We start from the raw sequence: 17,047 nt of genomic DNA on the forward strand, positions 1-17,047 counted from the left end.
TGCCAAGAAATATTTACTCAATCCAGTAAAGTTCTAGCAAAGTCCAGACGCAAAGTTTTCGATTATGAAAAAAATTTATTCAACGAGAAAGAATATAAAAGAAGGGGCCACATTACATTCTTTAATAATATCGTACTCGAATTTCAGAAGTGTCACAATTAGAAACAATTAATTTCCATATTGGAAAAACGTTACGAGAAATTACAAAAATAATATTCCATCGAATATATTAATATGATCATTTTTATGCAGTAAATTTCTTTCTTAGAGTTTATTCTACTTGCTAAAATTATTTGTCTAATAAATAATGTCTCGTAAACTTCGAAATAATTTCTTACGCCTTCTATAAAAGTTTTTTGCGTTTCGTCACTTTTGAAATACACGAGCAATATATTTTGTATCACTTTGAAACTCGTTTGATTACAGCTGAAGCAGGTGAAAGCTCGTAAAAAGGTGGCGAAAATGGTGATGGCGTTCGTGATCGTTTTCGCAGTATGCTTCTTCCCGCAACACGTGTTTATGCTATGGTTTTACATCCACCCAACCGCCCAACAGGATTACAACACATTTTGGCATTATTTCCGGATTCTTAGCTTCTGCCTGGCATTTACCAATAGCTGTATTAATCCCATCGCATTGTACTGCGTGAGCAGCACGTTTAGAAAATATTTCGACAGGTATTTTCTGCATTGGTAAAAATATTATTCTACAATTTAAGAAATATACGATCGATTCATTTTTTGTTTCACAACGGTGCTTTATCAAAATGTACAAAAAATCAGTTCCCATTATTTCGAATAATATTATTCTCGCTTCGCAAGGAATTATCGTTCTTTCGGTATAAAATATTGGAAAAGAAACTAGGAAAAAAATTTGACACCTGGCGCATGATCACGAACAGATCCAACCTATTTCCATAAATTGTCAAGAATCCGATAAAAATTGGTCGATTAACACAGGATAATCAATGACGTTTCACGTCAATTAATCACTATATGCAACCACCATTAATTCGTTACGTATTTTACGCTCCTCTTTAAAAATCAATCCTGGCTCAACTCGTGAAAAATTATAAAACGAATCGCTCGTTGTCATGAATATTTATTGCCAGATTGAGATATGGTTTCGGATATACTATCGGATTATCTCGTTTATAGCGATACTCCGAACCTATCCAATTTTCGATTGAACGTTCAATCATATATATTTCTCAAACTTATTTTTCCCAATTCGATGTGCCAATAATTTGATCAGAAGTTAACGATACATTAATAAATAAAAAGCAGCACTTACTAACTTGTTATTAAATTATAGAAAATTGGATTTTATCTGAAATTATAGAAGATGGAAATTTCTTACTAAATTATCTGAAATTTTGTTTTCATGAATTTTTATGAAATTATATGAAATTCCGTTATTAGGAATTTATATGCAATTATATGAAATTGATATTTTATGAAATTTTTCGAGTATCAATTTAAATCATTTGTTAAAAGACATAATAATAATATATTTTATTATTTCTATTATTTTTTAAATAGATGTTCATAATTAGAAAATAAGGGGAAACGAAGATAGAGGTAGATGTTTAGTTTTTAACAATAATTTGCATACTTTCATCTCTCAATATGTTCCAAAATTTATTATTCGGAAAAACCCTCATGAATGAATTAGTACAACCTAACGAGCAAGCAAAAGTAGACGAGTATTTCGTCTTTTTCTTGTTAACTTTAAGGGGCTAACATTATTGCAGCCAACTAACAGACTAAAGTCGTTAAAGTGTAACAAACTTCGTTGCAGGTATCTACTGTGTTGCGTGCCGAGAAGGATCCGCAGACGACGTCGTTGTTCATCGGACTTGAGCTCGCGGGCACGAGGTCAAAGTTTCTCGTTGATAAGCTCCAAAAGGTACGATTCTCGACGCGGACAACGAAGCACCATGCACATGTCCATCTTTGGAAACGACACCAGGACCAGTGGCCCGATCAAGGAACAGGAGACGACCATTAGCCTAACCGCGTGTCCTAACGGTATCGAGGATGGACTGAAAAGCCAGCAAAATTCCACGACGGAGCAATCGAACATCCGCGAATGTTCGTTAAACTGCGAGGACTGAATAGTTCAGCGATTTTTCGGCAACCAATGATCACCACGCCTGTGTGTATTCTTTTCATTTAGGAAACACTATTCGTGTCGATGGTCCAATAACTCTTAAGCCAAGACCACAGGCGAAAGATATATTAAGTCTCATTTCTCACATTTTTCTGAAGAATAATTTTGAAATTCGGTACATTGTTAGAAATTGGATGTCGAGACTAGCTCTTCATTTAGCTCTGGGATTAATCCATTAAGAAGCAATATTTGCTGTCGCTGTCGATCAATTTATTTATTGAATTTCCTTTCTTAATATTATGGCTGTGAAGGGGAACTCTAAGAATTTCCTTGATACCTTTTTCGTTGTTATTTATTGCACCCATAAATATGAAACAAATGCTTGCAGTTCCTTTTTGCGATCACAGAATGAATTTTATGGAATTCAACGTTGGTTCTTAATGGGTCAAATCGACCAAACTGCGTGACATCGTAAGTTCCCCAAAGGCTAAAAAATCTTTGAATCTATCAAATTATTTCCTTCCTTTGAAGATTTCATATTTAAGAAATCCTTGTAGCCACTAACTATAAGCGGCACGAAAACATCAAAAATGGACTTATCATATTTTTCTCCCACGTTCTTAAAGTCTTAAGCTTTAGCTTCAATTTCTGAGAGAAAGAGAGAGAAGTAGCGATCGTCCATATCTAACGCATCTGTCATTTCCTGTAAATCTTCGTCCAATATCTTGTCCCTCGAATGCACCGATATCGTCGAAACTATAGCGCTAGACAATTATTCTGTGAACTCGTGTGAAAGTATGATTTGCAGGCACAAAGACTGCGACAGTTGTACGTTTAGAGAGCACCGATTTTATGAATAAAATTCTGACAAGTAATCGTCGACGTTATTACCTAACCTGCGTCGTTTTTCTATTTTCCTTCCCAACGTTTACAAAGCGAGGAAAAATGAAACGAAATGAAAACGAAATAAAAAACGATCGACCCATTAATTTGATTTGAAGACCCACGTATCCAGCTTCATCCGATATCTCGTGCTTTCGTCTCGTTTCATCGACAATTTGATATTTGATCGCGGACAGTACAGGACGATCGAGGAAATACTCGCGCGTTACTGTCGTTCCTGCACAAAGTGTCGTTTAAAACTCAATATAAATCTAACTTCAGGGCATTGGGGGCAGCAACGGGCATCGATTGCTCTCTGGACAGAAACGAATCGTTTTCTCCCAGGATTTGTCGTCGCTGCACGCTCGGCGCAAGAATCGACTTCGAAAGTCGTAGAGACTTCTGACTTTCCGTGTCGTAATCACTTTCCCATTGCACAATCGTCTTGCAAGCGGAGAGAAATGTCCGACAGTGATGTATTCAAACGATTACGACGATGGCACACTTATGAATTCTTATATTAGATGGAGCAAGAGGTACAACACGTCCATTTCACTTTCCCTCTCGTTTCTTTGTTTCTTTCGTATTTTTCGTTGCTCGTTCCCGATGCTTCGCCGTATTTGAAGAACGACAGACAGATTTAACGGATCGATTTTGCGAATTCCTCTGTGCAGACTGGCCAGACTCCATCAACGTACTCTACGCATGTATCAGGAGAACGAGTATATGCATCGCGACGACAAAGGTCCGTAACCGAATCGAGCTAATTTCAATCTTCCGTTAATACGTAACTAGGTTAAAGACCGATCCAACCGTGCTCATTACATTAGCGTAATCAGGCCATTGTTTGCACGATGCGACGGTAAATTACACCTTATGTCCTTTATTCGTGGCAGTTCTAGTTCTGAATTTTTGAGCAATATAGAATCTGCAAGAGGAACTACGATAAATGAATTGTTTCCTCGGGAAAAGTTTAGTAGTGAAAGTAGGATGAATGAATTCTGTCCTCGTGAAGGAGTTAGAAGCGGAAACACAATGAATGAACGAACTTTGCATTCATCAAAAATTCCCCAAGTATAGCTGCAAGGGATAAACGTGATTTCTCTTCGTCGAATACTCAGAAGTGTTTGTTTCTTTTTGTATAAAAATTAAAAGATTTCCGAGGAAAAATTTAAGACAATTGCATTCTAAATTTTTATTACAGCTCAAAATCCCCTTACGTATTGTATACTGTTATCGACAAAATAGCTATAAATTTATCAAATTAAGTAATAAAACACGTAATCCCATAAATGCTACGATACGGAAAAATCACGGATTATGTAAATTGGAATTTAGCATATGGATCAGTACAAATATTATTAGCGACGAAAGCTTCGTTAACTAATGTCTTTATTATAAATATGATATATTTCACCTATCGATTGCGTCGTAAATTAATTTTGCTTCCGCTGTCGATCTTAGAATCGATAAAAGTACTTTTGCTTCTTGAAAAATTCGCTTTGCAAACCTAATATTACTTGAATTGTCGAAATATTCTATACTGTTCTAAAATTCTTTGTGTCTTGTGTTTCTACGTAATAGATTTGTACGTCTTTAACGTGACAAAGTTATAAACGACATTAGTTACCTCGTGAGACATGCTCGAAATTGTCGATGAAAATTAAATTCTATGTCGCGCACGTAGTTTGGATTTCGCATCCGTGTGGAATATTTGCATTCGTTCGGCGTTAAAGCCGAGGGAAATTCGTGTATCAGAGATGTTCCTTGCATCGAGCTCTAGCAACGTGGCGTCCATTTCTACCGTTAATAAAGGGAACCGTTGTGACTGTTTAATCTTCGAGCAGACAAACGATCTCGACAGAGAGCGAGGAGGTGAAAGCTGACGAGGAATTCTGCTGGAAATGCAGAGGTGAGACCGCAGACGCGGATGGCGACGCGGCCTCGTTCCCTCACATTCAAGATCTCTGTCCCGCTGACAGGAGAAGGATAGCTTTGCTGGTTAAGCAGTTAATTAAGTAAATTTCCTCTTCGGCCACTTTGTGTCGCCATACATCCGTAATTAATACAAGAAGAAGTGTTTCCATTCATTTTCATTATCATCCTCTTATACCCCAGCCACGACATTTACTTCTTTTCCAATTTTTGTTCAAGCTTCACCCTTCAATTTCTCCAAATACTTTATTCCTCAATTTTTCATAAAACACGTTATGGTACGGTCCAGGGAATTTTGGTAATTTTAATCTTTAATCGATATGAAGTAAGAAGCTTCGAGAATTTATTTATTACACCCCCGTTTATAAACATTAAAACAAGTAAGAAGAATAAAATAAAAAAGACCAACAAAGTAAACCAACCTCAGTAAGAGGAATTAAGGAACTGATTTTGCGTAGAAAATTTTGTAATGAGGTATAACGTATATACACAGTATGAGTCAACTAAGAGTTTAAACTGAGATATTCTTGATACTGTTAATTATCTCGGAAAATGTTTCAAATATAAGTCGAGTAGATGCATCTGTAGATTCTCAAGAGAAAATTATTAACTTACTTATGTCAACAAACTATTAGTTCAGCAGATATTTTAACTTTCAGTTTGTAAAACTTATTTTATGATAAACAAGGAACTGCTACTGTATTTGCTTTTCTTGTCCTTCATACTTTGTTTTACGAATTAAAAATTAAAGTATCTAGTAAAAGAATAATTTTCTGACATAAGTAGGTTTGTAAGTTTCTATAAAAAATCTCCAGCTGCATCGATTAACGTATTAAAAAGAGATATAATTCGATTAAAAAAAACAAAGTTGATCTCCACATGATTTTATGCACCCACCTACAAAGAAGCTAATAACGTCCCCTTGAAGCCATTCAATTTTAATCCAAAACATTTTCCCATGCAATTAATAGTATGGAAAATATTTCACCTTAAACTCTTAGGTGTCTCTCGCTGTATATATATATTCTATATTATCAATCAACAAAAATCTGATTTATTGTAAATAGTAGATCCAAAATACCCTGTCGTTGATATTATGAATTAACACATTGAAATAAATTGGTATTTATTTTATTATTGGCTTAGTAGCTAACGTAACGCTAAAATCCACTAGAATCTGTGAACTACCAATTTATTAATCTCACAGAGTAGATAAAAGATGATATCTGTGGGTATCTACAGAAACTGCAGAATTAATCTCAATTCCCTTCTCAGCCACTTTATATCGCCACGCATCCGCCATCAGTAAGGAAACCGACATGTTACCATTTATTTTGTCTTTTATATCCTAAGCCGTGAAATTTATTTCCGCTTCAGTTCTTGCTCGACCGATATTAGTTAACTCGAAGTTTAAACAAACATCGATTGCCGCGACGAATAAATCTTTATCGTAGGATCATTCAAACACTTTGTCACCCTATTTTCATTTCTTCGTTTCTGTCGCGTTCGTTTCGCTCTTTCATCGATCCTCAAGATATACAGTGCGAATAAATTACAGCGTGCGCGATTACTTCCTACAGTTGGTAATACCAGTTGGACAGTAACTGAGAGATTTATCACGAGAACTGATTAGAGAGTCAGCGATGGCTATTAAAAGTTTGACCGTGTAATTCGTGTTGGGTGTTCGAAGATAACCCTTGGGAACGATCGCGCACGTTGGACCTGCATCAGTGATTAGTCGAGATTTTTCTGTAACAATCTGCGTACTACGAGTTGGATACTGAGATCTTAATTAAGATAATGACGATTATAGTGGCTCCGTTGCTTTTTGCTTGTAAAAACAAAAACTAGGAAGGTGGAGTTATCTGAGTCACCTAAGCTTCGATCTTTTAAAATTTAATCTCCAACTTTACACAGAATAATCAAGCTTATTGTTCGCTATGAATCACTATTAGTCCTTATAAATAGCGTTTGCAGTAACGAAGAAATGAGAAAATATCGTGTACGCTTAGGTCTAACAGGAAAAAATATCAAAAAAAGAAAATACATATATATATGAAAAGTGATAAATATAGTTGTAGAAACTTTTTTCTTTTCGATGAATATATTATATTTCACAGTTTTCTCACGAGCAAGTTTAATAGTCTGGTTGCAAATGTGAATTGTTTAAAAATTGTTCGTAATCGGATTTGGCGAATTACAAGGCAAACTATTTATTTAACTGGACTCGGATAGCCTTACCTTATTTGCCAAATAATAATTATAGCAGTTACGTCGTGGAAATTCCGCCGTGCGTGAAAATAAAAGTTAGCAATTGAGAATTACGTAATTAACACGGGGCGAATTAAAGAGAGAGAATTTTACGAGAATTTAACACGCGATCTCGTAACTTCACACGTACAAAATGGGAAAAGACCGAGTTCTCTCTCGTTTGCCGCGGTGAAGTAAATCGATCTGAGTTGAGACGCGTTTCACGCTTAAGTTACGCGTGTAAATTTTCGCGATTCCCCGCGGTGTTTCAATATTCCGCGAGAGATAGGTGAGTTTTCATGCAGATGCACCAAAGAAATGCGCGATGCCAAGTCCGAGCTGACAGTGAGCGAATCCGAGAAGGAAGCAATGAGGCTGCAGTACAAGAAATCTCTTGACCGCCGCGAAACCGAGAAGGAGCAATTAGAATTCCAAGTAACGCCAATTATTATTGAATTTCTGTTTTTCCTGTCCCTTTCCCTTTTTCCTTTTTCTCATTCTCTTCCTTTATTTTTTACTTATTTTGATATTACAAATTTATAATGACGTTTAATGATAAAGGAAAAAGGTTTAATTCCTTCGTAATGTACTCGAGCGATGAAAAATTCAGAATGAGCGACTCGGGAAACTTGATGAAAGAATCACCTATGAATTTATGGTAGATATATTCGTAGGGACCCTTGCCCTCTAGTTTACGTACGCTACGAAAAAATATCTTACGATTAGGGAGACAAATAAAGTAGTGGCCGGTTTATTGGAACAAAAATCATCGGGTATACTGAAGACATTTCTGACGAAAGAAAGTAGTGAAACTCAACGCGTAGGTAGTTATATTTTAATCATAGTGAATGTCTTAGGATATGAAATTTTTAATACTATATGGTGAATTGTAAAACCATAATGATATAAGTGAAGACACTGAGAATATGAATTTAAACATTTATTTCATTTCTTACAAGTATTCCCCCGGTTTCATACTTAATTAAGAAGCGAAGATACTGAGAATATGAATTTAATCGCTTATTTCATTTCTTACAAGTATTCCCTCAATTTCATACTTAATTAAGAAGCGAAGATACTGAGAATATTAATTTAATCGCTTATTTCATTTCTTACAAGTATTCCTTCAGTTCCATACTTAATTAAGATATAATTTTACACTCTGCCGTGATACGTTAAAAGGTATAATGAACTTCTTATATTAATAATCGCGAAACATTATTCTATGAAAGATACGAACTCACTTACACCACTATGATTTCTATAATTTATCCAAGTCACCCCTGTATCACACTGTGAAAGGTTTTGCTCTCTAATGAGAGAAAATCCAAGGCTAAAAAATAAGGAGCCAAGGGGAAGAACAAGCAAAAAAGTCGATTGTGCTAAACAGGGATGTGGTGTGTAAGTTTTACCCATGTAGGGTAATATGTGTCTGATAAGAACTGAGATATATGGTTTTCCCGCGAAAATAGGGTTTAGCTATGGATTAGAGTTCCGATCTTGATTTGCAGTTGGTCAAGTAACTTTAAATCAAAGTTCTTCTTCGTTTGCTATACATATAGCTTTATGAGTCTACCTGCGGTGTATCGACGCGATATAATGTAATGGATTCGGAAAACTTGTGCAAAAGGATCATGTTCCGCGAGTTAAGATACAGAAGCATCGATTCACTTTCTTCATTAACCGTGGGCCATAGTTTCAACTGAACTTTGAGCCATCAGGCCAACAGTACACGGGAGTCCCTAGATTGATTTTGCTTTATCCAACTGAAATTGTTCCGGAATCGTGTGCGATGCAGTTTAACTTCGACGATCTGTCGAGGATCGATATATTCCGCGTGGCGTATTCTGTGTTGGTCTTTCGTTGATTGAAATGAAAAAAAAAAAAAGAAATGAATGGAAAGTAGAAGCTTAGTAGCAGAGGTTGATACGATAATCGTTTGGTTTTGGTAGTGAAATTTTCACGTTTGCTACCTGAAGGTACCGTTAACATTCCATTTGCAATAATTTTCAATCGATTTACATTCTTACATGTCGAATATTCTCTTTTAGCATTTTAAAAATGTAAATATTTAGAAGGCAAACTATTTGGTGTTGGCTCAATTGGCGGATCGGTGATAGTTTTACCTCCTTGAGCAACTTAACTCAGTCTGTCTCTGATAGTTCAATGAGTATCACGCTCATGGAGATGCCACGAAAGTCAGCAAGTTGGGAGTGCAAGAGGCAACTACACGCGTTCACAGATTGCCAATGTATTGAGACACTGAGTTAAGTGCTTGTGACAGGTTGTTTAATTAGAACGATCTATCTCTCCAATCTGCATCTAAGCATAGTGTATATAGATAACTTGAATTAAGCTTGCATTTTATGGAAATAAAGTAGACAACAAGAAATTGTACTTGGGTCTCGATTTTCAATCAAACATTAATTGTGCCAGTAGCATCTACGTGATCTTAGTAATTGGAAGGAAAGGAAAACCGGAATGCGTCGTTGATCGATCGATGGAAAGTTACATCAACTAGTGCTTTTATTCGCTGGCTCATTTTTTCGTTAGCGAGACGTATCACAAAGTCTAGGAATACACTTTTCTTATTTTATTGACAAGAAATGTTACACAGTTTGCAAAGTAACGCGAAATGTAACGTAGAGACGAACTTCTATTTTCCACGAGCATAAAGATCAAGTCGTAAAGTTTCTAAAACTCCTCAAAATAACAATATCCCGTGTCGTAACTGCAGCTTAACAGTTAAAACCGAGAGATCAAGAAGAGTTCAATCTGATATCGCGTTTCATGGTCTTTTATTAGTTGAACGAAGCACGAGGCGAGGCGAAGGAGTTGAAGACTCGAATTTCACATATCTTGGAGCTGTTGACGCGACAGATCGCCACCCAAGAAAAACAATTCCTGGAGCTCACGCAGACTGTCAAAGATCTGGTGAGGGAGAAATCGCAATTGCAGAATGCCCTGGCCGAGCAACAGGGAGAAACCGATGCTCTGAAGAGCGAATCTCAAAGAACAAGAGAACTACTCGAGGCGAAGAGATTGGAACGGTGCAAAGATAACGCGAGGAAGGTTCATCAGGCTTGTCAAACCGTGGACATCGAGATTACTTCGTAAGAAAACACTATGAACTATAGGAAAACTATAGGATGGATTTTATTGTACGGCATAAATAAGAGAAATCCAGCAAAGTTTCATTTTTTCCTCTTGGCGAAGAAAAATAGTGGTTTCTATAAAGTATGTTTATATAGGAGATTGTAGGAAGAAAATGAACTTTACTCTCAAGTAGTGTGGTAAAAGATAAATCACAGACATAATACTCGTATACTTTCTTCAACGAGATATTCATTTTTTTCACCAGAGTCTTGCACTTCACGCTAGCCGTTTTTATATACTTTTACAATGTAGGACTGATTTATCAGCCAAACTTTTTTACAATATAATGTTTTATTTATTAAGAGAAGGATTGCAATCTACATAGAGAATTATTCTGCTTTTCGAATGTTATAATTAGTACTCTATTTTAAATATTTTTTATATTTTCGAACATTATGTGTATTCACACGATCACTTTTATTTCATTTAAAAGGATTTTAATTTCGAATTTTACCGCAATGTCATCTCGACAGCGGCATCCAGGAGGAATCCGATAAGGAGACCATCTCGTGTTGTCCGCAAAATGTACGTATCAAGGGTAAAAATGACCTGGACGAACCTACCACAGAGGGAACGTTATTGAGGGAGCTATTCTTCAGGAAACCGAGCGTCGGTGAAAGCGAAAGCCTAGATATCATCCCTGTTCTGTCGGACACTGACTTGCAAGCTAAACCTACCAACTCTATCCTCTTCGCTTAATGTGTTATTGAAATACGCTCTCGTTTTAGTTAAACAATCTTAATAAAAGTCCGAACCATCATTCACGCCTTGTTCTCTTAATAGAATCATAAAATCTTATCAGTGGTAAAAATACCACTCATAGATATTCTCCCGATACAAATCACCACATTTTATCCAAAAATCTCCACCGGTTCCTGAAAAATTCGCTTTAAAAAATTTTTCGGGAAAGCGTCGTATTGGCTGATGGTAAAAAGGAAATTTCTAAATCGATAACGCAGATGGGATATACCATGGACTAAGAAAATTGATTAAGGACGTGACATTAAATGGAACTTTGCGTTTCAGATTACGAAATACCTGTCAAAAAAGCAGTATTTCTTGCGTTTTCTACGAATTATCACAGTCATCACTGATAGTCTTACCGACAAGATACAGAATATGTGTGACATTTGTGACATTTGTGTCGTCCGACTACCGATGTTTCGCTGTTTTACCGATACAATTATTAGAATTTTTGTATCTATCGCTGCTCCGTATTCGAAACTCGAGGTATGAGAATGCGCGCCTTGTTCTCACTTTTGATACCAACAGCCATCAAAGGGAAAGTTACACCTCCGCATAGGCCAAACTCTTTTCAACTACGAATATCATCAGTGGGTCTCGCGCCTTTATTTTTTCGTTACGAAGTCTCTCGTGCGTTACTATTTCCATTGCGTTATCAATTTTTAGCGTTACCATCGTATTATATTAGTATAAGATTATATAAGATTTGTAATAGTTGTATCTATCGCACTATCTACGTCCGATAACATATAATTAACATCCGATTTGAGAACACAAAGATGAAAATAGAAGCACACTTTTCACTTCGTTTCATTTCTCTATTTTATTGCTGCAATAGTATGTTAAATTGAATCGAATGATTAAATTGAACATTTAATTGAAATGTACCTACTATATCTTCCATATGTTACACTTCTTCTTAGGACTCATAGGGCTGCCCAAAGGACAGGAAAATGTAGCTGTGAAATCCTCATTGTTCGAAAGAGCCCCTATGCATCTTAATCGTCCAATACTATGTATGTCTAATTTGGCATCTGTGACTAACGTTTGGGAATCTCTGGTTTCACACCATAACTTAAAGAAAAAGAAGAAAAATCAAATGAAAGCAAACTAAAACATAAAATACACCGTAGAAAGGTTTTATTTTTTATTAAAATGCGTACATTGGCAGACGATAGAAAGAAAATTTGATCATTGTTGAACATTTCCAAGCCGGGCAGTGTTGATTCTGGTTTGCCATTTATTATTTCTCTTCGTTTGTACGCTTTAAACACAGTTTTTAATCCCATGGTATCTGGCATATTTTCGTCGAAAGTCTGATTGCCATAATTCTGTTCAATAATTGACATATCAATAATATTTATGTTTGATTATACAATTCTTGATAAATATTTATCGCAATGATACCGTCGTGAATGAGATAAATTATTACCTTGACTCTTGGACCAGAAGATGTCCCATCTAAAGTATAATTATCGTACTGATCAACGAAACACTGGGCACTTTTATAGTATTGCTTCGTCATTTCATCTGGCCAGTTTATTTCCTCGCCGCGTTCATTGAAAAGACGCCCTGAAAATATCTGTAAGTTAATAAAACAGTCATAAAAATGATATAAATTTTGACGAAATAGAGCTACTTACTTAGCTCGTCGAATGGATGATGCAATTCGTGAGCTAATAAAAACCCAGTCAACGCGTAATTAATCGTACTGAAGGAAAAGATATCGTAATTAAAGATTCAGTGACCGAATGAGAATTTAAAGGGAAATTTGACGTACTTTGGTTGATTTCTGCTGAAAAATGGTTCCTGTAAATTTGCCAAGGGTACAGCTGTAAAATTAGAAAAATCAAACCTTAGAGGCTTGATATATTACGTGTGTTTAATATATACATATAGCAAAATAAATAGTACTTACTAATCGAATTCGACTGGCTCAAATAAATTGCATTGAGAGTCAAAGGATCGATAATCCATCTATAAATAAAAAGACAAATAAATGCTAAGCATTAGATCATAGCAGTATATAATTAATGTAAATTATAAGTTCAGATTAAATTAATTTTAAATACGAATATTTACGGTTCCGCTATATCTTTATGCTTCAAAAGACGCAATTCCTTTAATTTATAATATCTCTGAACCTCCAATGCATTTTCAAAATACCTCGTTCCCATTGTAAGCTGTAAATTAAAGTTAAACCATGAAACTTTCTATTCTCAAGATTATTATAAATAAAAGATTGACAAACATTTGCAGAATAATTTTCCATGATAGTAGCGTTATTATACCAATCCGGGTAACCAATATTTTTTTTTATAAACTTAATTCTTCTCAAAGCCAAATCTTTTATCTCCTTGTTCGCCCAATTCGATTCTTTAATTTCTTTCTTCATTTCCTCTTCTATGTCATCCAACGCATTCAATGCCTGGTTTATCAGAAAACAAAAGTCTTATCTGTATAATTTAATCTGTCGGTCTAACTTACATAATTCTTAATTTGCACCCTTATTCTGACCATATAAATGGTACGAGAATTTTACCGTTTCTATCATGTCGTCGGAGAAATATCTTCTTGCGTATTCCATGTGCGCTATGACTTTCGTTAATTCCATCTTCTTGATGCACCAGTCCGACCTACGAATAATTCGAAAATAATCGCGCCACCCGCAACCAGGTAATTCGAACGGCTAATTTAAATTAAATCACCGCCACGTGCCGCTACATACGTGCACGTCATAATCTTAATTGCGCCATATTCGTATTTTACTCGAGTCGCTGCTCTACTTTCCACAGATGCTTCAAATTTAACGCGAGATGTTTTCTGATTATTTAGTGCTTTCTAGATTCCATGTCGTTGGACTACGAACGCTTATGCAACTTCGTACAATCGAAGAAACAAGTTGTTGAAATTCATACAAGAAATGGGGAATTTGTAAATTTGTAAATTACAAAATTTCTATGAAAAATTCCGAATTTAGAAGTTTTTCAGTTATGAAATTCCTATAAAAAACGTAGAAAAATTATAATTAAAGAACGTAGAGAGAAGTTTGTTTCACTCGCGGAATATTATAAAGAGCACTGCACCGTGTTTATTTTATACATCAGCGTACATTATGTACGTTCCGTGCATTCCTGAACTTTTAATCTTTCCACGCTACGTATACTTTAGTAAATTATTAATTAATATATTTAATATGATAAATAAATTTGGAGTGAAACTACTCTCAACTTTTAATGTATTACGTCCATTAAAATTTCTTTTTTTCTATAAAACAAAACCATCCGAATAGATGTATATCTATTATTAATAATTAACAAAAATTAGTTTCTCTTACAAGCTAAAAAAGATTTGCTCTTGAAAGAATTAAATTTCACACAAATTTATAAACATTCGTAGTCTATTCAGCATAAGTCAATTGCAATTCATTTCGATCAATACTTAAACTCTACATTATCTTCTATGTTGATTCTATTTTATAAAAGTTCTATAATCTGTTATACGAACCTGTTTTGTTGCTCGTTTGAATCATTTCCAGTCATTTTCTCATCCAATTCTCTCATTTCGTCGGTAGTCTCTGTGATCATCGATGAAACGAAGCTCCAATGAAGATAATTCACTGTTTGACAAATAATAAGTGCATTGAACAAGTATTGTGAACAATTATATTCGTCTTAAATCATTATGATTTTACCTATGGTTTTGCTTGGAGTATCATCGAGTAAGGGAATTAATTTCTCGTAGTAATCAGGTGAGGTTACTTTTAACATCGTGTCTTCAGAGATATCGATACCCGACTCATAAAAAATGTCCATTATCTTGCCTATCCAATTTACCTGTAAGAGATACTTTTGTCAATTAACGACTTACTGAAAACCATTAAAAATAAAATATTTACCATAGATTTCTGTGTACGTGGCTTTAAATTATCGTACCATTTTTGGAAGCCTGCCACAGTCATATTTACATAATCATTTACCATACTACTTATCTGTAAATTGTTATTATAATTTTAGTCGGTGACAGAGTCCATAGTAAAGCAACTATTTTTTAAATTAATGAAACCTTCAACAATTTCCATTCGAAATTAAATATATCTTCTATTTCCTCTTCTAACTGGCTCCTTGTTGTATTAAATCCTCCAGCCTCAGCTATTTTCGAAATTATCTTCACAATGTACTTCCAATAACTACAATCTCTTTTATCAGTGATTGTAAGTGTCTCGTTATCAGCTGCGAAAAATTCTTCGAGCATCCACGAATACGGTGGCATGTTGGGTACGTCTAACTAGAAATGTTTGAAGGAATTTCCAAAATTGTTACGTGCGAATAGAATCGATTACTCACAACCACAGTCTCCTCTTTGGTATCACCATACGCCGTGACTCGGACATCATGCAACAAATTAGATCCTCTCAAATGAGCATAATAATCGTCGATATTCTGCCATTTCTGTTCACTGTCGTTCCACTTGTTTTTTCCTATTATTATCGGCCATCCACCAATTTCATTCAATATGAAGAGTATCGGTTCCATACCTCGCTTATTCATATCCTCTACGAGCAGTGGAAAATTATCGAACCGATAAAATTTTCATGAATAATTTCTTTATAATGAAATTTAACATTTCCAATCGTTAAAGTATAATATCCTATAAGACCAAGGCAAAGGTACCAGAACAGTCGAAATTAGCGATGTCTACATTTTTATAGGAATTTTATGGATAATTATTATAACTTTCATTAAATCTTAATTTCTTGTAAATGTTTTATAACTTCACAAAATTTACAACAATTTCTACTTTGGATAGAAATTTTATGATTCACAAGTCTTATAATTTCCCATTTTTTCCATAGAAATTTCATAAATTTTCAAAACGTTAACATTTATGTATTTTGTATTTTTTATGCGTTTCTTCAATTAGCTTTCATTTGAATTTCTCTGGTATTTTATATTTAAGTCACCAATAATTCCAGTACTAATTTCGAATTAATTATTGTCTATCGTGTAGTGTCCAATCGTTTATAGATTAGTAATTTAATGAGATCACTACCTGTGTCCATACAAGTTTTGTACCATTGTTTCGCAAGCTTTACCGGTGTGATTTCGTCGCCTCGCAATTCCATCTTCATCATTTCTGCAAAATTCTGTTCGTTATCCCCAAAGGGAATTTACGAAACGAGTGAAACTTACCGTCGATTCTTCTTTTGTTCTCGCTGTCAGAAATGGCTCGCAATTGCCAGGAATTCTCTCCAAGTGGAAGCGAATGTATCGTTGGCCAGTTGCCGCATGCATATTCATAGAAGTCCATGCAGGGATCAGCGGATGCGTTCATGTTCGTTAGTATCCTCGTAGCTGTTTTATACGATCGTCAAAGAAAACGTTTCCTAATTATTTTCTCCCAGCTGTTTTCTATTTTGAATAAAACTTTACCGAATTTTTTACACTCCTCAGTTAAGCACACGGAACGTCCATCGTTTGTTACGTCGGTCGCTCTTGCATCGATGAAAATTATCAAAGAGAATCTGTATAACAACTGAGAATGATTTTGTCTGATTCTACATAATTGTCGTAATAGTATAATTAAAATGAAATAATTTGAATAAAAAGGAAAATAAATTGAATTGTCACGTACAGGCAAATTTCAAGCAACATCGTCTGCGAAATAATACCGTTAATGTTCACGACGACACTAATTATCGAATCTGAATTTCCAGCGTTTATTACAGAACCAAATAGCCGATAATAATTTTATATCACGGAGGCGTTATACGATATCTCTATTAATCGGTCATTCGAATGATTTTTGCATCGACATTTCCCCGTACATTTGTCGCCGTGCAATTCGTTGTACACTCGCCAGACAAAATTTCGAAAATAATTTCTTCTCATATTATCAAAAAATCAAATCATACACAACGTATTTAATTTCTGTCTATCGGTTGTCTCTAAAAAGATATTTCAAAAAC

The 17,047-nt window shown here is 35.1% G+C and overlaps 2 protein-coding genes across 4 annotated transcripts in view; one reads left to right on the top strand and one right to left on the bottom strand.

Moving 5' to 3' along the window:
- Positions 1-2,987, top strand: part of LOC132911287 (neuropeptide CCHamide-1 receptor-like) — a 41,863-nt gene extending 38,876 nt beyond the window's left edge. Inside the window, exons 6-7 of the mRNA XM_060967850.1 lie at positions 427-677; positions 1,801-2,987. Of these exons, the coding sequence (XP_060823833.1) occupies positions 427-677; positions 1,801-2,116 (567 nt within the window). The 3' untranslated portion in view covers positions 2,117-2,987. The remainder of the gene's footprint in view (positions 1-426; positions 678-1,800) is intronic.
- Positions 2,988-11,882: 8,895 nt separating this feature from the next.
- LOC132911250 (neprilysin-1-like) lies at positions 11,883-16,922 on the bottom strand. 3 transcript variants are annotated; one of them, XM_060967763.1, is made up of 18 exons: positions 16,714-16,920; positions 16,512-16,603; positions 16,272-16,433; positions 16,132-16,215; positions 15,426-15,634; positions 15,145-15,366; positions 14,978-15,070; positions 14,774-14,915; positions 14,587-14,698; positions 13,622-13,715; positions 13,331-13,507; positions 13,162-13,262; positions 12,998-13,056; positions 12,860-12,911; positions 12,723-12,790; positions 12,512-12,651; positions 12,243-12,410; positions 11,883-12,153 (listed from the first exon to the last, which is right to left on the bottom strand). In XM_060967763.1, exons 1-18 carry the CDS (start codon positions 16,731-16,733, stop codon positions 11,971-11,973), a joined length of 2,178 nt encoding a protein of 725 aa, XP_060823746.1. In that variant the 5' UTR covers positions 16,734-16,920; the 3' UTR covers positions 11,883-11,970. The 3 variants fall into 3 exon arrangements, with proteins under 3 accessions (XP_060823746.1, XP_060823747.1, XP_060823748.1); XM_060967764.1 differs by having other exon boundaries at positions 16,512-16,614; positions 16,714-16,919; XM_060967765.1 differs by lacking the exon at positions 13,331-13,507 and having other exon boundaries at positions 16,714-16,922.
- Between the last annotated feature and the right edge of the window lie 125 nt (positions 16,923-17,047).

The sequence above is a fragment of the Bombus pascuorum genome, chromosome 10 (assembly GCF_905332965.1).
Source record: "Bombus pascuorum chromosome 10, iyBomPasc1.1, whole genome shotgun sequence".
Classification (NCBI taxonomy): Eukaryota; Metazoa; Arthropoda; class Insecta; order Hymenoptera; family Apidae; genus Bombus; species Bombus pascuorum.